Source organism: Sinocyclocheilus grahami, unplaced genomic scaffold, assembly GCF_001515645.1.
Source record: "Sinocyclocheilus grahami isolate Dianchi unplaced genomic scaffold, SAMN03320097.WGS_v1.1 scaffold264.1, whole genome shotgun sequence".
Lineage (NCBI taxonomy): Eukaryota > Metazoa > Chordata > Actinopteri > Cypriniformes > Cyprinidae > Sinocyclocheilus > Sinocyclocheilus grahami.
In genome coordinates, this window is record NW_015505443.1 from 600709 (window position 1) to 621991 (window position 21283).

The 21283-nt window shown below is 36.9% G+C and overlaps 1 protein-coding gene across 1 annotated transcript in view; it reads right to left on the reverse strand.

Annotated features, from left to right (window-relative positions):
- Nucleotides 1-777: 777 nt before the first annotated feature.
- LOC107599308 (potassium channel subfamily T member 2-like) overlaps nt 778-21283 on the reverse strand; it is a 95380-nt gene continuing 74874 nt past the window's right edge. Inside the window, exons 15-30 of the mRNA XM_016290860.1 lie at nt 15300-15408; nt 14150-14206; nt 12510-12662; nt 12178-12428; nt 10738-11056; nt 9869-9974; nt 9592-9764; nt 9122-9193; nt 7471-7605; nt 7282-7393; nt 7094-7195; nt 4027-4110; nt 3780-3908; nt 3353-3698; nt 1175-1259; nt 778-987 (exon numbers count right to left, since the gene is read on the reverse strand). Coding sequence (XP_016146346.1) covers nt 858-987; nt 1175-1259; nt 3353-3698; nt 3780-3908; nt 4027-4110; nt 7094-7195; nt 7282-7393; nt 7471-7605; nt 9122-9193; nt 9592-9764; nt 9869-9974; nt 10738-11056; nt 12178-12428; nt 12510-12662; nt 14150-14206; nt 15300-15408 — 2363 coding nt within the window. The 3' untranslated portion in view covers nt 778-857. The remainder of the gene's footprint in view (nt 988-1174; nt 1260-3352; nt 3699-3779; nt 3909-4026; nt 4111-7093; nt 7196-7281; nt 7394-7470; nt 7606-9121; nt 9194-9591; nt 9765-9868; nt 9975-10737; nt 11057-12177; nt 12429-12509; nt 12663-14149; nt 14207-15299; nt 15409-21283) is intronic.

Here is a 21283-nt window from a genome sequence, read left to right on the forward strand (position 1 = left end):
TAATTTAAGATACATTAGATAAATGTTAAATTTAAACATTCCACCTGTTATTTATAAAAATCATACTTACAGAAACCAGCTATGCTAATGTAGTTTGGTAAGGATCATAGAAATTATATTAGAAGTCGTCAGACTTTATTGTGCAACTGGGGCAAAGCACAATGCTGAAACATATGACTGAAAGTGTAATAAGCAAGCGGGCACGGCAATTCTTTTTTTTTTTTTGCAAGCATGTTCTTGAGAGATATTGAGAAATGAAACCTATTTGGTAAACTGGGCAGTGTTCAACTTCTTTTTTTTATTTGGGTGAATTAATTATATTTGTATAAAGAATGAAGCATACTTTTAGGAGCATTATGATTGTTACATAATTACAATTACCATATTTTCTGGAATACACGTTGCATTTTTTATCATGTGAAATGTGCTGTGACTTGTATTCCAAAGCGAGGGAAAATCAAAGAAAATCAAATCACAGTTCAAAACGGTCCTAAAAAGGCTTCATTTTGTTTATGCAAAACATAATTTGTTATTTCTTGTAATTTTGGCATTTAATGTGACCTGGACAGGCTCTCGATAGTTTTTGTGAAATGCATCCATTAGTTGAGTCAATGAAAGCTTAAAAATCGTGTTCTCTCAACAATTTAAGTTGTACTGACTATTTAACATGAAAGCTGACTGAAGGCAACTAAAAGCTAGATCACTTTTTACAGTGTAGATTCAGCTCACAGTCACTTCTGCAGAGGTATTCCTCTCTCTCTCTCTCTCTCTCTCTCTCTCTCTCAACCGTACACACACACACACACACACACATGTCCGTCTCATCTTCTTGTGCTGGTGGCCTGTGGTGATTGTGTTCATAGATGAGTGCTGTCCTGTGTCTCAAATCTGGCCCTGCTGTCCTGTGCCTCTGCTGGCCCTGCGCTGGGCTTGCGACCGCCGGCCTGGTTAGGCACTGGTGACAGAAGGTCTGGTCTGATCAGATACCTGCAGGAATGACAACAGTCACATGAGTGTTTCCTGAACAGAATACCCCAATAAGCATAAAATACATAGCACACACAAATATTGGGTAAAATAGTCATTTTTAATTATTCATGTTTGAAGCACCCCAACAATGCTATCTAGCAGCACCCCAATTAAAACACTATCTAGTGATGCCATTGTTACTCACACGACATCATGGAGCTCCAGGCGTGTGTCGGGGGAAGGGTTGATAAGAATATAAGACAGTCTGTTGCCTTGGTCCGTCATCCCATCTGACATAAGAAGAGAAGGACACAATCACAGTCTAAACACAAGATACCGAATATGAACATACAGAATCAGAACAGAGGACAAAGTGTTTGAATGATTCACTTTTAAAATGTCCTGAAGGTACTCTACTGTTCAAAAGTTTGAGGTCAGTATGACATTTAATGTTTTTTTAAAAGAAGCCTCTTATGCTCACCAAGACTGCATTGATTTAATAAAAAAATACTGTAATTTTGTGAAATATTGTTACAGTTAAAAATAACATTTTTCAGTTATAATATATTTTAAAATGTAATATAAATACAATTTGTTCCTGTGAGCATCAGAAATCATTCTAATAAGCTGATTTGATGCTCAAGAAACATTTCTTATGTTGAATATAGTTGTGCTGCATAATATTTTTGTGGAAATCAATCTTTGAAAAAAAAAAAATTCAGGATTTTATTGCTTTGATGAATAAAAGTCTTTATTTGAAATTGAAATCTTCCTTCTGTAAGATTATAAATGTCTTTACTGTCACTTTTGATCAATTCAGTGCATCCTTGCAGAATAAAAGCAATAATTTCTTTCAAAAAATAAAAAAAACTAAACGGTAGTGTAAACAAAACTGATTGAATATGTTACTCCTTGTGTTCTCAGATGAACAGTGTGGAAAACATGTCAGATTTTTATTGTTTTACAACATTTTTCATTAATCATCAAATAAACCTTGCTATAACGCTATATGATTGACATAATACAGATAGTTCCGGTCCTTGATTCTGATTGGCTGAGCCACGTTTGAAGCTGTTGTAAATGTCTCTACAAACATACACCTTTGTTAACATTTGTGTGTTGCTTGGCAGCCACTTTGTTGCAACCCAGAGGCGGACTTAACCATTAGGCAAAGTTAGGCGACCGCCTTGGGCCCCCAAAAGCCAAGGGCCCCCTAAAATGCTTTTTATATGCGAGATGCGCGTTCAGTGGGGATGCACAAGTGGTTGCTGTGGTGTTCATTACCATCAATAATGAACCACCAACCGTCTGTGCGTCCGCGTTGAATGTGTTTCTTAGCAAAAGTAGGGCGATGTAGAAAATGGGGACGGAATCTATTCATAAAAACGGAATTTACTGTGTAACGCGGAATGTGACGGAATGCAAAAACAAACAAAAAAACTGAATCCAGAAAAATTTAAACGGAAAAAAAGATTTAGGAAAAAATGAAACTTAGGCTAATTTGGGAAAAATAAAACGGATTTCATAGGGCCCTACAAATATCATGCATCTGAAGCTATAATTTTAATACTAAGCAACAGTACATATTATATAGGGCCTATTTTAATTTTTTTAAATGGCGCTCGCTCGTTTTTGTGAAAGACCCAAGAAGGACACTTTCCACACGGGCACACTTCATGTTTGGTTGAAATAATCCTTAAGCATGTAAATATATAATTTCCTTCAGTTTAATTGAAATGTGCGATTAAAATAAATAAAAAATAAATGTATATTTTAAAGTTTATAATTAGACAGCCTTGCCTTGTGTAGACAATTGCATAGTGAAAATTACCCCAACGCACCACCTAGTGTCCAACCTACTTTAATACTATTATAACCTGTTTAAATCTGAACAAGGGATTTACAACATTAAAGAAATCCTTTATTTATGACATGTACATGAAAAATCTAAAAGATTGGACACAACTATGGGGCACGGTCGTACAGCAGCGAGCAACAGTGAAAGAAACCTCAAGGTTGTAGATGTGTGAAATTGTATAGGGCCCCATTCCTGTATTTTGCCTGTGGCCCCCAAATCACTAAATCCGCCCCTGTTGCAACCACAACCGTTTCTGAGGAACTACATTGTTTGGTGGAAGAATACTGTTTTTATTAATATCATTACACTTTATTTGCTCTGTTTTATTTTGTGAAACCTTACTACGTATATGGAATAACCGTTTTATGGAATATGGAATAACTCCGCTTCGCGTCGTGCCTAACAACGCCCCTTAGCTGTTATAAATTCACTGTAAACCACGGCTTCTTGGGCCTTATTGCTATATTAGATATGCAACATTATATTTTTAGCTACAGTGGATCACCCAGCGGTGTGCACACTCACTAAATCCAGATGGCGAGAGCCCCAGATGTTTCATGCGTGTGCGGACCAAAGCGTTGAGCTCCTGTCTCTCGGAGCGGCGGAACAGGTTCAGTCTCTGCTGGCTGATGCGCTCGGCGGCACTCCCCACTCCCTTGGCCCCGCTGGAGCCCCGCCCACCTTTACGACTCAACCGCCGCGCCCACTGCATGCTCTTCCTCCTCAGGAGCGGGTGGTCCATGGCGTGTGATGATGAGGAGGAGGGAGGCTCGGACGACGTGGAGTTACGGTGAAGACCGGAGCGGCAGAGCAGAGGCTCGCGGGGTTCGCGCGTATCCTCGTAGTCCTCCACCGTGATGGACACCTGAGACTGAGTCAAGCCACACGATGGACTCATTCCTCCACCGAAACGCTATTACAAAAAATGAAAGAAAGATGCACAAGCAGGTACCTCTGAGACGGGCAGTTTATGCGCTTCAGTGCGGTAGATGCCGATGGGAATGTCTCCTGTCGACGAGCACAGCTTCTGGTAGAGACGACCATAACTGCGGATCCACAAATCCTCCTCTGTGATCTTCATCTAGAAGGAATATCACAGCAATATCATCATCAATGTCCTCAATTTCATTATGACTGCCATCATTATGGGCATAATAGTCCAGCTACAGTCTCATTATGGATTGAGTGATTGCACTCACAGCACACAGGAAGCCAGATCCAGGCATGGAGTCAAGACCTAGCAGCAGTCTGGTGATGGAGATCATGTAGTCCTTCACAAAGGACTGCAACACACACAAAAGATGAAATCAGACACTAATGACTCCCGCTAATATGACAGTATTTCAGTAATTCAGTGAATATTTCAGTAGACTCTAGCAGGTCAGGGTAGACTCCACATTTAACAGATGTGAAAGAAAGGCATTTGAGGAACAGTGCTCAATAGTTTTGTTGAGTATAAGTGATGAGAATGGTAAGGAATTTAATTAACTTTAATGATTACATTTCCTTAACGATTTGAGGAAGCATCTCTTCAGATCGAATCAAACCTACTGACTCATTAGTTTGAGACAGATCTGTAAGTCTTTTTAACTCATTCTTTGAAAAGCAGCTCACAGGAGTCAATTTGCCATTAGATTAAACATACTGATGTATTGGGTTTGTATTATTTCCTGACGCTCAGGCTTTCTCTCTCATCACGTTCATTTCAGACCATTCCCCATCTCAGTTAAAACATCACATCTTTAGCTGTGGTGCTGTCAGAGCATTTTAGGATTGTGTTCCAGCCATATCAAGTTCAAGATCTGCTAATGAAACTAAACACATTTAATTAGATGCTGACCGTTTCTGAAACAGTAAAAATCAATTTTTCCAAAAGTTTCTAAACAAAGCTAAGGAAAACATACGTTGTGAAAATGAGATGTGATCCTAAGATGCACATATAAATATAGCATCTACCCTCAAATACCGGGCATTTACACATATAGTTTTTTCATTGCTTCAGGCTGTCAAGTGATTGTATTGTTGGTCATAGTCCTGATGTTACTGCTTTGTTAGACAACTGGCTACAGCTTTTGAAAGTCTGACCACAAATGAAATTGCAATTAATATGGCAAATTGCCTGCTATTAAAACATTTAGTCTAAATAATGCCAAATTTATGTTTGCATATGTGACCCTGGACCATAAAAACCAGTCTTAAGTGTCAATTTTTCGAAATTGAGATTTATACATCATCCGAAAGTTTTTTTGTTAGGATAGGACAATATTTGACCAAGATACAACTATTTGAATATCTGAATATCTGGAATCTGAGGGTGCAAAAAAAAATAAAAATATTGAGAAAATCGCCTTTAAATTTGTCCAAATGAAGTACTTAGAAATGCATATTACTAATCAAAAATTAAGTTCTGTTATATTTACGGTAGGAAATGTACAAAATATCTTCATGGAACATGATCTTTACTTAATATCCTAATGATTTTTGGCATAAAAGAAAAATCTATAATTTTGACCCATATAATGTATTTTTGGCTATTGCTACAAATATTCCCATGCAGCTGTTTTTGTGGTCCAGGGTCACATATGATTGTCAGTGTTGGGGGTAACGCACTGTTAAGTAATGCGAGTTGGGTAATCAGATTATTTTACAAGTAACTAGTAAAGTAACACATTACTTTGAAATTTATAACCAAATATCTGAGTTACTATTTCAAATAAGTATCACAGGTTACTTTGTTTTCCCTTTTATTCACTGAGCTGTTTTTGTGGTCCAGGGTCACATATGATTGTCAGTGTTGGGGGTAACGCACTGTTAAGTAATGCGAGTTGGGTAATCAGATTACTTTTACAAGTAACTAGTAAAGTAACACATTACTTTGAAATTTATAACCAAATATCTGAGTTACTATTTCAAATAAGTATCACAGGTTACTTTGTTTTCCCTTTTATTCACTGACACCTCTCCTGTACCCATGTTGAGAGAAATTGGGAGTGAGGTGCAGAGGAAAACATCGTTCAGTCAGAGGCTTATTAATGACACTTTTGGTGTGAAAGGGTTTTTACAGTTGCCAAAAATATAACTTTTTTGTTATTAAAAATAAATAAGCAAGCCCAGTTCAGGTGACAAAAAGTAATGCTAAAGTAACATAATGCATTACTTTCCATAAAAAGTAACTAAGTAACCCAATTAGTTACTTTTTATGGAGTAATGCAATATTGTAATGCATTACTTTTAAAAATGTAATGATAATTTTGAAATAATAATTTTGGATGTTATTATTCATAATCACCCATTTTACTGAAACTGTGTTTAAAGAATAATGTTTAGTGAAAAATATTGATAATAAACATTGCTAAAAATATTGGTAAATTGGTAAAAAAAAAAAAAAATGCTCAGAGTGATGATTAAATGTGAAATCCAAAAATTCCATATAATATGCATTTGATTGGAATTCCACACATCTCCCGTACTACTTTCCAATGGAAATGAATGACTTCCAGTCTGTCAGTTATTGTAGATAGTGAAAAAGCAGCTTTACTATTTCTATGACATTGTAATTTGACAATTTTTCAAATTTTTTGAAAGGGATACATGTTCGTATATAAATTGTAGCAGTGAATAATGTAAAATACAAAGATGAACAATCATTAAACCATGAATCAAACTCACTCAGTATGACATATTTTGGATGTTATTATTCATAATCACCCATTTTACTGAAACTGTGTTTAAAGAATAATGTTTAGTGAAAAATATTGATAATAAACATTGCTAAAAATATTGGTAAATTGGTAAAAAAAAAAAAATGCTCAGAGTGATGATTAAATGTGAAATCCAAAAATTCCATATAATATGCATTTGATTGGAATTCCACACATCTCCCGTACTACTTTCCAATGGAAATGAATGACTTCCAGTCTGTCAGTTATTGTAGATAGTGAAAAAGCAGCTTTACTATTTCTATGACATTGTAATTTGACAATTTTTCAAATTTTTTGAAAGGGATACATGTTCGTATATAAATTGTAGCAGTGAATAATGTAAAATACAAAGATGAACAATCATTAAACCATGAATCAAACTCACTCAGTATGACAATTCCTGAAATGGTTTCCCACACATCACGTTTATCTTTGTATTTGGCCAGAGACAAATTACGTGTGAATGCCCCATATAGTCTATAGTATTTATTATAATTTATTACCATAATGAAAGACAGAAAAAAACAGTAGTTGAGTCATGCGTGGTCCCCTGCATTATAGTTACCTGATACAGCAGAGTGTCTAACATACTGACACTAAACACCTTCCCAGCTGCAAACGGTAATCTGAACATGAACACCAGGTTAGAGCCTCTCTCTCTCTCTTTCTATAGCACAAATGGAGATGAGATATCCAGTTATTTTAGACTGTTTAGAAAACATAAAGGCAGTTTGTATTGTATTCGAGTCTCACCTTTTCCAGTTTGGAGAGAGCTAGAGAATAGTGGTCTTTCACTTTGAACTGCATGAAGCGCATGTTGGCCGGGTGGGTGAGTTCAGTTATGATACTGAGAGCTGGAAAGAGCCTTTGAGAAACAGTGAGGAGAGAGTGTCAAGTCCCCAAATGCCTCAAGCTGAATGCCAAGCATGTGGAAGGACCTACCTGAAGAGTGTCTGAACATTAACAATGGTCTTGGCATCAGCCATGTAATCCTCCTCAGCGATCATGGAGCTCTCTTTGTCCACCACAACCATGGTGTCAGCAAACGTCACGCCACAACGCAGAAGACTGTCCAAACTGCACACACAGTGTTGAGGGATCAGTAAAATGACACAAACAGACAGAGGGACTTAAACTACAGCAAACAGAACTGAAACAACCACTGAACTAATGAACAAAAGCTAATATTTTGATAATACTTCATGCCTGTACAGATACTTTGTGAAGGTATTTCTAGAGGAAAAAAAAAGAATGACTGTTTTCAAACTGGTTTCCTTTCCTTAACCCTTGCTCCTTAACCCTTTTTCTTAAGGCCCTGTTTACACTTGGTATTAAAATGCATTTTGGTCGATCGGATCACAAGTAGACGAGTGAGACTCATTCCCGTTTATACCAACTGTTGTAATCTGTCTCTTTTTTCCTCTTTCGACCACTTTCCTGATTTCTTTGAGGAGAGGTTCTATGAGCTGGTGAATACATGGGCCTTTTCTGATCTTTTGATCTAATATTGTGAAATAAGCTTGTGTTTACTTATGAACACAAATGAAGACAACGGACAACGATATGGAGAGCAGCAGCTTTCGTTTCTGCTCTGAAGCAGTCTGGTCAAATGTGTTTTCGACTACCTCTGGAAAGTGTGGACAAACTCAAAAATGTCAGACCTTGTTTACAGCTGTTTTTAGCATTGTCCACTTGTTTGTTGTCTGGCTAATAGTTTTCCTCTGTAGCTGGCCAAGCGTGCTATTTGAACGAAATGAATAGAAATATCGGATCATCCTCCATAACGTGGTCGCTATTTACATCTCAAACCGTATGTAAACAACTACTGACGCATTTGTATTACGAGCTGTTATCAGCCCCACAGTGGAAAACGGTATCTGTACCATCTGGCCCGGATCGGCATGGAATTGAATGGTTAAGCAACGAGAACGATTCGGCCCGACGGTGGAAAAGCGGCTTTGGATTCAATCTTTTTGTCAGCTTGTTTTTTTTTAATTAGCACAGGATTAATATTTCTTTTTGGAACTGACTGATCGTAGGCCTCATTGGTCGGAGCTTATACACCTCAGTTTTTGAGTAAAAAAAAGCATTATTAGTGGATAATTTTGGCAATATTCACTCGAAAACTAAGGTGCAGATCTGTGAGGCCTACGATCAGTCAGTTTTAGTCCAATGCGATAACATTAACATTTACACTACACACATTTATACTACTGTACATAGAACATACTTTTTTAAACAGTCACAAAGTAAGTACTAATTCAAAAGGATTACCTACTCAGAGTATGTGATTCCATACGCAGCCAGTCTAGTTTTGTTTCTGAATGAATGAGTGTGTTTGAACAAATCGGCTGAATGAATGATTTAATGACTCACTCATGAAGACATTTGTCACCACCAACTGATGGTTACTGATACAACCTACAGAACGTGTCAAAAACAGTCACTAATGTACCGACTGACTGTCTGTCTGGAACAAACAAAGACAATGGAGTGAGAGAGTAAAAATCTCCCAGTGCTGTTGGACTGCACTCAAACTCGTACACACGTGAATCCCTTTATATGTACAGCCTTCAAGTAAAGCTTCCCTTACTTGTCGATGGAGCCCACTGTGTAGAAGACCATAGGAAACCAGCAGATGGCCTCCAGGAAGTCTGTCTCAGGTCTAGCAAACAGCACAGAAAGAGATGTTGAGAATCTGAGTGATGCTTTGACAAAAACATGCAAAATGAATTAGCAAGGTCTCAGTTGTCTCTTTCAAAGTATTTTAAGAAACTGACCCAATGTCTATAAAAAAATCACACCAGTTCGCCCTGCTTCAGGGCATCTAAATAATGAAATCCAGCCTGCAGCTGCTCCCCAGTTTACATCCAATCAGGAAAAAACAAGATGACAAGATGGAAATGAGGCATTTGATTACATTATATGACAATGAATCTCCTCATATTAATTTTCTGTTACAGGAGAAATGATGATTATGTGTCATAATAAATACAAAAACAAAGGATGGATGACACCTAAGGCTCTACTCTTTCTTAATGTTTCTGTTTTTAGGACACTCACACGTTCTCCAGTAGCAAAACGATGGGGTTGAGCTCCTTCCTGGGCCGGTAATACGCCCGCAGCGGAACAATGAAGTTATAGATGCCGTTTCCAGCGCTTTCTGCGGACACGATAATCAGTTTGTTTTTAAAGCCGTATGAGCGAGCGTCCTCGTAGGGCATATGATGACAAGCCTGAGAAGATAATCTGCTGTTAGGATGTTGTGCTGTGAGGGGTGTAGTTGGTGAGCTTCTGTGTCATATATATATAAAATATTTGGAGAAAGGCAGACATTCACCTTATCCAGGCGCAGACAGCAAAATGGCATTTTCTCCTGCAGGAGGTGGCAGAGGGCAGGAGAGCTGCCGATGTATGGAGAGTTTGGCGGGTAGCCTTTGACCCATCTGTGAGAAATACAAGAATAAACAGCTGTCTCAGAGATAATCTGCTGTTAGGATGAACATCTGATGAACATGCTGAACATCTACACTCATCATTCAGAAGTTTAGGATCAGTACAGTTTTTTATGTTTTTGAAAGATGTCTCTTATGCTCACCAAGGCTGCATTTATTTTAAATACAGTATAAATAGTAAATTGTAAAATATTGTTAGAATTATAGAATATTATTACTGAATTTTCAGCATCATTACTCCAGTCTTCAGTGTCACATGATCCTTCAGAAATCGTTCTAATATTCTGATTTGTTGCACATTTCTTTTTAAAGGGGTCATATGATGTGATTTCAAGTTTTCCTTTCTCTTTGGAGTGTTACAAGCTGATTGTGCATAGATAAGATCCCTGAGGTTGGAAAGACTAAAGTCTCAAAACCAAAGAGATATTCTTTATCAAAGTTAAGACTCTGCCACGCCCCCCTAAAACGGCTCGTTCTAACACGCCCCCACATATCTACCTCACTATGTGGAAATATTAGCATAATGCGGCCCAAATGTTCACGCAAAGAAAGAAGGCGTGGTTTCAGTAACCGCAGTTAGTGTTGAAGCAGCCATGTATAGTCATTTTCCTGTCTGGTTGGCCAAAATAATCTGCAAAGTGGACCAGACTTTATGCTAATAGTCAAACGTCTGGATTCATGAGACTAATGAGACCTAGATCACATTTATGTGGTCTAGAGACCAAGACCTGGTCCTGCATGATCTAAGACTCACTCGCAGTGTGCTCCCCACCACTGGCCTTTCTGCTCTCCCCCCTCTTCCTCCTTTCCCTCCTCTCCTCCCTCGTCCTCCGATTGGTCTCCCAGCATGTCAAACGTAGGGCTGTGCACCCCATCAACCACCTCCAGGACGGGGGCGATGCTGTGTCTCCTCTCCTCCCCTGAGCCACTCATGGCAGGTAGTGCTAGAGTGTTACAGCCGCCCTCTTCTGTCCTGGAGCCACTCCTGCTCACACTCCCACTGCCCAGAGCCGGTGGGCCCGAGCCTTCTGGACTGCTGTCACTGGAGTCCTGCAGGTCTATGGCTACCGTGCCTGTTAAGAGGACATTTGTGAGTCAGAGGAAATAAAAACCTGACTTTATTAACCTTCTTAATGCACATTTATTGTACATTATTAATAAGCACAGTTATTAAAAAATAATTTCATGAACTTCTAATAACTTTCCCAGATGGATGGAGGGTTAGAGAAAGGGAGTGTGGTTGAAAAAATGGCGTAAATTGGCAGATCAGCTCCAACCGCTTACAACACCTTCAGTCAAACCACTGAATGACTTCCAGTGCTTTTCACTAGATGGTGATATTGCGCTAAAATGGGACATTTTGTTAGCAAAAAACCCTAGTGAAATTATGCAGTGAATTTAACAACCATGTTTCTCTTTTTCTGTCTACATCCATCTCACGTCCACAGCAAAGAACAAGAGTTACTGAATTCTACTGTGTTCTACTCATATGCTACATTTATTCAATTATTCAATCATCATGAATAATTTGATGCTTAATCAGCGCAGAATTATTCAAAAGGAAGTTTTCATACAATGAAAATAATTCCCCGATTACAATTAATTATGATGACACTCAATAAGAATAGAAATGCATTAATATTGCACATTAATAATAATAAATGACTTCGACGTAAGTGAACCAAATATAAATATTTGACACTTTTTAAAAATGTTTAAAACATTATTCTTAAAATCTTAAATAATAATAATACTAATACATGACTTGGACTTAAATGATACTACCAAAGAATATTTGAATCTTTTTAAAAAATATTTAAAACATTATTCTCAAACCTTAAAGGAATTCATACATTTTATTGTATGATTTCAGATTCAGTGTGAATAAATGAATTCTTAAAGTCACAATGAAACAGAATTAGTGACAGATCTTTTATTCCGTATTGTGACATATGGAAAAATGGTTCAGTCCATTAGTTGTTTGGATGAAGTCAGATATAAATGTGAGCTTGCAGTTGATTGGAAGAAAGGGGCGGGGTTTAGGCAGACAAAATCGATAGGATGAATTTCCATTTCATGTCAGCTTTAAGAAAAACAGACAATTAAACAGTTATTCGCAATAATCTGTATGACAATTTATCGTCAGGCAAAAGTTTACGATTGAAAATTAAATCAAAAGAGTTTACAGACTAACCCATGCTGGCTATAATACTGTGCACTGGTAGCCGAGTGAGGCCATGATAGATTGTCTGCGGGACCCCTCTGGAGTCAACCCCAGGGCCCCTCACAGGCTCTCTGTGGCCCCTGACAAAGGCTGAGTTCTCCTCCTTGGAGATGTTGATGTAGAAACAGGTGTCAGAGGCTCCCATGATGTGGCAGGGTCCGGGGTTCATGAGGATGTTGGCTGTGTCCATCCTGCGCACCCCGATCAGACACACACCGTATCTGCCACAGCAGTTAACGGTGTTATTGTGTGTTTACTGGCATTAAAACATAGTGATTCACTGCATCTTTAACCAGACTTACTTCTTATGTGCATGAAAGGAGGCAAAAGTGAAACTCTTTCCCTGATATTCTCCAAAAAACTGGCTCTCTTCCAGCCGGATGTGGTGGACCTCATTGGCTGCACACCGCCGGTATGTGCGCTGCCATTGGTCGACAGAGCCAGCACCGCCTTCCCTAGATAGAGATGGATCAACTTTTGAAAATGTTTTCCTAAAGAATTAAGGGATAGTTCACACAAAATGCAAATTCTGTCATCATTTACTCAGCCTCATGTCGTTTCAAAACCTTAAGACTTTTTTCAAAACCTTAAGATCTTTGAAACACAAATGAGGATACATTTTTAATGAAACCTAAGAGGTTTCTGTCTCCTCACTAAAAGTCTATTACAACAAAACTTTGAAGATTCAAAAAGTTTATAAAGAGCTTGTAAAAGTAATCCATATGAATCAAGCAGTTCAATCCAAGTCTTCTAAGAAACACGGTTGCTTTATATGATAAATAGACTTAATTTAGGCTTTTATTCACATTTTAACATTGATCAACGCACATACATAGAGCACATCAAATACGGTAAAAGGAAGCCATAAGGATTATGTCACACCCCTGGACTGTTTGTTGTGCTCTGTGACCCAGTTTCTTCCCCATGTGTTCCGCTTCCCAGTTAATTAGTCATTCAGTACCCCTGTGTTTGTTAATTATCCCTTGCATTTAAGTTCGAGTCTGTGCTGTCGGTCCTTGTCCGAGATTGAACGTCAACCCCTGTGTTCCCAGCTGCCAAGTGTTACTTCCTGGATGTTCTGAATTAAAAGACTATTGTTGTTTGTGTACTCCTGTTCTCCTCGTTCCTCGCTCCATGCCATAGGCTAAGTGTGACAGATTATTTTAGTGTGGACTTGAACTTTTTGAAGTGTTAATATTTTGGTGTAACAGATTTACAGTGGAGGGACAGAAACCTCTCAGGTTTCAATAAAATATCTTCATTTGTGTTTCGAAGATGAATGCAAGTTATACAGTTTTGGAACAATGTGAAGGTAAGTAAATAACGACAGAATTTGGTAACACTTTAGTTTATGGACCAATCCTCACGAATAACTAGTTGCATAATTATATAGTATATAGTATATAGTAACTAACCCTAAACCAAGCCGTAATCCTAATCTTAACCCTACAGTATGTACATGCATGTAAACAATATTACTCAGTACTTACTCACACTGTAACACTTACCCCACCCTCTCTCATTTTCCTCACCTAAATATAAAAATGCATGTACTCTCATGTATGGAAAAGAGCAGCGTGGACATTATTCCAAATTTTTTCCGCGGTGCTCCACAATATGAAGGAAATATGAAGGTGAGTAAATTATGACATAATGTAATATTTTGGGTCAACTATTGCTTTGACATGTCCTTCAAACGTATTCACAGCTTGCAGTTCAGCTTGGGAAAACACTATCTTACAGATGGGCAGAAAAAAAAACCTGCTTGATGTGTCTTTGACATCCCTGCGAATGGCTGGGAAGATGAAGGGGAGGTGAGAACCAGAGGGTGTGGGGGAGTGTTAAGATGGAGGAGGTGAAGAAACAAGGATGCATGACGCAGAGTTAAATTCACAGTTTATGGGATCTTTGCTGGTGTGTGTATCGATGTGGTGGGTCTGACCTGTTGAGGGGCTGGAAGGCGCCTGCTCGCTGCTTGAAGGCCTCTGAAGATGCTGTTCTGATAATAAAAAAAATGCAACAGTTAAACATGCTGATGGTTCAGAGATTGAGGACTCTGTAAATCTGTCCTTCATCTCGTCCAGTAAGCGCATGTATGCAGAGACATCCGTGCACATCATCTACAGAGCACTGTGTTTTATTTTAGGTATCATGTTTGTGCAAATATATTCAAAAGAGTTAAACAAAGTGCGGCATTCGGGTTCTGGAAGTAAAAGTGTCATTAATTTTCTCCATAGGGAAAATTATTTTTAACGTTAACTTATAAACCTTTAAAGAGAAATCTGTTATGAGCTACGAGGTTGTTAATCAGTGGTGTATAGTTTTGTTAAACTGTTTGCATTATTTCAACTTATTAAAAAATAAATCAAATTTAACAGTGGAATTTGTGATGAAAACTACATCACCCATGGTTCTGTGCAAAAACGTCCACCAATCAGAGAGTGGCGGTAAGCAAATTGCGCCAAAGGCACTCTGCATGAAGCACTTCAAATGATGTAATCGAGCTGGTGTCACGACACACAAACTTAAAATATATTGTATCTGTCGATATAATCAACAACTTTAAATGGATAGTTTTATATTTCACCATCTTTTTTAATTTGCCATTCGCAAAGCTTCATGGGATTGTAGTTCTTTCCCTCAATAAAGCCATAAAGTACAGTCTTGTACCTTTTTCAAATACTTTTTTGCTTCAGATAAAAGTTTGCAATGCTCAATTTATGCAATGCTCTGGTTGGTTTGATCCATAACTTATAATGCTTTAACAAAGACCGTTTTTAAATTCCCTACAGGAATAATAAACAGAGAAAAAAAATACTTCCAGAACCAGCATTGCTGAAAAAGTGGACGGACAATAATTCATGCTATTCACATCCATTCAACAGAGGCTGTTTGAGTTACATATTGCCCTTAAAAATACATATTTCAGATGATAATGTCACAAATGTGGTTGGTCACTTTCAATGTTAGTCAAACATCCTCTTCCTGTCCAAATAGGTGATTCATAAGTTAAAATCTGACTAGATGTAATGCTGTAGTCAAAAGTCTGGCTACTAGTGATGAATGAATATGAGAGGGATGTTTATACTCACTGTCCTCTAGAGGAGTGAATCAATAAGGTGATCAGGGTGGAGGTAGCAGGACACACACAGTTGAGGGCCAACATGGCATACTTAAACTCTTCCTCACAAACCACATGGTCTGCAAAATAAACACATGGGAGAAATTTGAATTCTCAGATTTCTGTTTCATGAGGAATGTTCAATACAAGCTAAGCTCTTTTGACATCGTATTGATTACCAGAGTTTGTATAAGCATGCACAATGGTTGATGGGGCAAAAGGGTTTAAAAGTATAAATATGCAGCTTGTATTTTTGTTCAAGAGCTTTTTGTGTGAAAATGTGTGTTATTTGAGCTGTAAAGTTACTAGGTTAATGTAATTAGTTGAAAAAATTAGATATAGCTTTGCACAGCTTTGCAAGGTTGGTAAGCAATTTTATTACACTAATGTTAACATGTACAATGTATATAGGAATTGTGGGTATACTCTCAAATCAGACTCTATTTTAAAGGGGTCATATGATGCGATTTCAATTTTTCCTTTCTCTTTGGAGTGTTACAAGCTCTTGGTGCATAAAGAAGATCTCTGTATGCACCCAAGGGTCTGAAAGTAACGCAATTTCAATTCTCTGTGTGTATGTCCTGTAAATGTGGAAGAATTGACAATAAAGCAGACTTGAACTTGAGCTTGAACTGATCCTGGGAGAGTAACGTTAGACTAAAATGCCGGCAGTTCTTACTTTAAACCACATAAACACATTTCATTACACCAAATACACAAAATAATGTTCTTTTTAGCAACATCATATGACCCCTTTAATGTTTATTCTTACTCTGGTTTATTCTTTGCACTATGGACATCCATTGAAATTTTTTATTTTTTTTGCACCCATTGTTATTTTATTTTATTTTTATTTAGTTATTTATTTATTTTATTTTGAATACACATTTTAACTTCTCAATAAATATACACTACCGTTCAAAAGTTTGGGGACGGTATGATTTTTTAAATGTTTCTGTCTCCTTCACGTCTCCTTTGTTTACCAAGGCAGCATTTATTTGATAAATACAGTAAAAACTGAAAAAAATTGAAATATTATTAAATTTTTAAATAAACATTTTCTATTTGATTATATTTTAAATATAAATGATTCATGTAATGAAAAGCTGAACTTTCAGCAGCCATTATCATGATGCTTCAGCAGTCATTCACACAGTTGTGCTGCTTAATATTTTTGTGAAAATCATGATACATTTTATTTTAGAATTTTTTGAAGGATAGGGAGTTCAAAAGAACATAATTTATTTGAAATAGAAATCTTTTGTAACATTATAAATGTCTTTATTGCAACTTTTGATTTAATGTGTCCTTGCTGCATATAAGTATTAATATATTTTCTTTTTCTCTTTTTTTTTCTTTCTAAATAAAGATCTCATACTCCTTTAAAGGAATAGTTCACCCCAAAATGAATATTTTATGAAGATATTTTGAAAAATATCTTCTATTATGTTAAACATAAGAAAGAAACTCATACAGGTTTGGAAAGACATGAGGGTGAGTAAATGATGACAACATTTTCATTTTTGGGTGAACTATTCCTTTAACTCCCCTGCTCAAAACAGCTGCCCTCTTAAACAGCCTCCACACAGAGTGAACACACATCAGCTTCAGACCTCTGCTGCCATTTAAATGCCAGCCAATGTACCGGAAAAACACACAGACAGACAGTTTAGAAAAAGTGAAAAGCTAAGTGCAGAAGAGGACGTTTATGAATACTTAAGTGTATATATAGTAATGTTAAAAAACCAAATAACGCATTCATCCGGAGGAAAAATAGCAGTTATGGCACTAATGACTTCTCACGGATGGAGAGCAATTTTCATGTGGCTTGTTAGCAGTGAGTGAAAATACATTTACTAATTTTGCTAGAGAAAAATAAGTCAATAAAATCGCATTAGCATTGATGAAAACACTGACTCCAGACGTGTATTTTGGCTATGTGTAAACCATTTACTTCAATTTAATTCAATGCAGGATTGGACCAAAGTCAAAACATAATGGACAGAAAACCACTCTCAAAACAAAAAAGACATAAAAGACAGTATTTTTTTTAACTGAATCTGAGGTAAACCGTTCAACCCAGCTGCTCCTCTGAGAATTGTCTCTTTTGCGCTCTCTCTGGGCCTTACCAGTCCTTTGGTCTATTTTTGGTTTTTCCTTTTTTTGTTCATCAGAGGATGTAGACATCACCTTTAGGCTAGGTAGCTTATTAAAAAACCTGTGTTCCTCATTTCTGATCGGAAATAAACGATAGGAGTGCCAACTGTTTCCTCATCCTGTTGCTTTCTGCTTCTCTTTGTTTTGTCTAATTGAGAGGGAAGTGGCAGAGTCATTATTGCTTTATTAGGGTGGATGTGTTAACCATGTACAGTATGCTTGGAATTTATTATGTTGCGCTAGTACAATGTTATTTTTTCTCTGAGAGTGGATTTAAGAAAATACCAACCAGCGGGTTTTTTTTAATGAATAGTTTTTTATATGACAGGCCAGGAACAACTGACACAACCATAGCTGGATTTTACTGACATCTATTCAATCACGTTACTCGCCCAAGGAGAGAAGAATGCTCCGATTGTTGTCCGAGTCAATTCAGAGAAATGCGTAGGCAAAATCACGGATTGAAGGTAAAATTGTGAAATGAGGAAAATCAGGAGGAGAGTAGGACTGATTGTTCTCTGTGAAACAATTTAGCTAAATTTCAGCTTTGAAGCTAAAATATAGTGTTATTCGACTAAATTAGGCTAATTGTTTTGTAATTTTTTTTGTTATTGTTTTGATAAGCATCGTTTTGTCTATTAAATGTTTAATTATTGTTTTATGATTTTATTACGTTACTGGTGAACATAAAATAAAATGTTTTTGTTTAGTTTTTTCTTGTCTAATCTTGTTATACAAGTAGTATTGTTTTGACCGACATTGTTTTATATTTTGGTATTCATTGTTTGTTATAGTCTTTTCTTTTTTGTTTTATTTAGTCAAAGTGTTGTTATTCACATAATATTGTTTTGCTAGACATTGTTTTGTCTATTTGTTGTTTATTTACAGTTTTGTGTTTTTATTTTCTACTGTCATTCCTAAAAATGTTTTTGTTCTTTTCTTGTTATCTAAAGTTACTGAACTAATATTGTTTTGACTAACATTGCTTTGTCTATTTATTTTTAGCTGTTTATTCTTAGTTATTGCTGAAAACAAACAAACAAAAAAACATTTCTAAAATAAATGAATTACTTAGGATTTTCTTTTTTATTTTGTTGTTCATTCCTTCTTTATTTGGGGGGTTAAATGGATGGCATAAATAAATATGACTTATACATATTGCGACCAATTCTACTGAGCACAATATGTACAACTCATATTTGTTATTTATTATTTATGCCATTTGCAATAGCTACTTATTTTTTCTGCTCATAACTTTTAATACAATCTATATTTATAATCCTGCACAAACAACACTGTCCCTTTTTACCAATGTAAATACCATTACCAACTTGTACATATAGTTGTGTAAACTGTGTTAACTATATTTGTGTACATCCACATTCTGTATCTTGTATATATGTAAATTACTGTCATTTCCAATGCCACAACAAACACACTTGGCCAATAAACGGATTCTGATTATTGATGTTAATCAATTATTAACAAGGCTTCTTTTTTCTTTTCTTTTTTTGTCTTTAGGTTATTAATTAAACAATATAATTTCTCTCATTGTCATTGTAACTTCATAAATAAATAAATAAGGCTTGTTCTTTGAATTATTCTCCACGTCAGGCTGAAGTAGTGGAGGCAGCACTTGAAGATGTTCACTCATAAAGATCAAACGGTGAATTAAAGACCTCTGTTCCTCCTCATGCAGACCCTTTCTGCTCAACCACTTCATCTCCTCCACCAACTCCCTCATTTCGAGCAGCCTCGGAAAGCGCACGTTGACCTCGACTGAAGTGGGGCCATGGCACAGCAGGTTAGAACACTGTGATAATTGTGTTTCTAGAGTCCTTTTTTCTCTAAAGCTTCTGTTTCTGTCCCCGTTCGAGGAGTGTAGCCGTGAGAGATTGCGGTCATTCTGTGAACCCCAGCAAGACGCCAACAACAGTTCCACTTCTCTGCCATTAGCATTAATTAAAGCAGCATGCCGGTTATGTTTATGAATGACCAGGCTGTTGATATAGCTACGCTAACACGCTGCAGAACTGGAAGCAGCAAAGCAGCCAGTTACTATTTCCAAACATGCCCACAGAGAGGAAAAGAAAATCAATTAACGCAGCAAAAGTCAAACAAAACAAACAGTGGTCTAGAAGTCCCAGAATAACCGTATGAGATGTAAACAAACTCAGACAAACCACTCTGTGAGCTTCTATTGCATCGATACGAACATTAAGGTGCGATTAAGCTATTTGTAGAGCTGAAGTCAAGTCTCCAGCCATACTCATTTATGCCACCCACTCAGCCACTTAGTGCATACTGTATATTCCAGGCAGTGTCACAACACGCCCGCCATGCATAGAAAAGCTGCATATTGATGCGTTCCGCCGAACTGTCAAGAAGCAAGCACTCTGTAAACCACCAAACCACCATGCCGCCCACAGGGGATAACCACCTCTGACTGATATGAAACACAAGTATGTATATCGCAAGTGTCATTTCAACCATAACTCTCAATAAAAGAAGCACATTCTTATTCACGATCCTGCTGACATGTTGCCGATAGAGCAGATAAAACAAACATTTGGCAAATGCATCAGAGGAAAAACATACTTTTGGGAATGTATGTCCAATGTTTTTATAGTCTGGTAAGACGGCTTCATATTTTAATTTTTTGTGTAAAGCATCCGTTTAAAATGATCTGTTATGCATTCTGCCAATATAATATGAAATAATTCCTAGATAATCCACAAATTACTCCAAATTTGGATTTGTCAATTTGTAAATTGCCATATTTTGTGTTGAAAATAGTCTTATATTTCAGTCAGGACCACTCCGTTTGATTAAGATTATTGTTGAGGTCCTGAACATTATTTTGGAGGCAGGCTTTGCTCTGAAGAGTTCAGATTCTGAGCTGTCCACAAGCAAACCTCACTGAGGTTTGAAACCCCCGAAGCCTAATGCAATTACCAGAATTTTAATATGCAACAGATATAAAATTCCATGCAGAAGTGATACAGGTCTGTACAAGATTAAGCAATGATTAGCTGATAGCTAATTTCCAAGGACAAACAAGCTAAGTGATCATGTCTGTATAAGGAGGAGCTGGGGATGGAGGAGGGTAAGCGCATGTCTATAAACTTATGCTTGTGTGACAGACTAAGGCAAGTGTGAGTATGGATTAATTTATATATCTTATTTAATTGTAGTGGGAGGAGTTACAATCAGCTGAGCGTCAGCTGATGCTGGCTGTCATGCCGTGGTCTGTTGATATGTTGTTAAAGGATCAACATATTTAGTATATTTCATCACTTGATAGCACTCATACACTCATACTTCATACACACACTTGAGAAAAAGAAGTGTACTTAATTGTGTTAAAAATCTTTCAAGTATATTTAAAAAAAAACTGTATTTGCAGATAATATAATATTAATGGAATAAAAGGCTACTTAAGTGTACTTACAGAGAGACACTTTCCTGATTCTTAACAAACTTTTTAAAAAAGTGCACACTGAAATACTGTTAAAAGTTTTATTTAAAGTACATTTTAAATCATTATTTTAAAAATCTTTTGTCATGCTTTTAAGAAGTACACTTATTTTGATGTCATACTAAAGCAGTGTTTCCCAACCGGGGTGCCGTCTGTCGAGAGCAGGGGTGCCGTGTAAAAAAATCATTTTTTCATATTTTTAAATTGCTAAAATGTTCAAAAAAATAATTTACTTTTATTCTACACCGCTCTGTCCCTTCTCTAACAAATGCCTAGATTATTTCCTGTTTTTATGAAGCCCCTCCCTCAGAAATACGCGA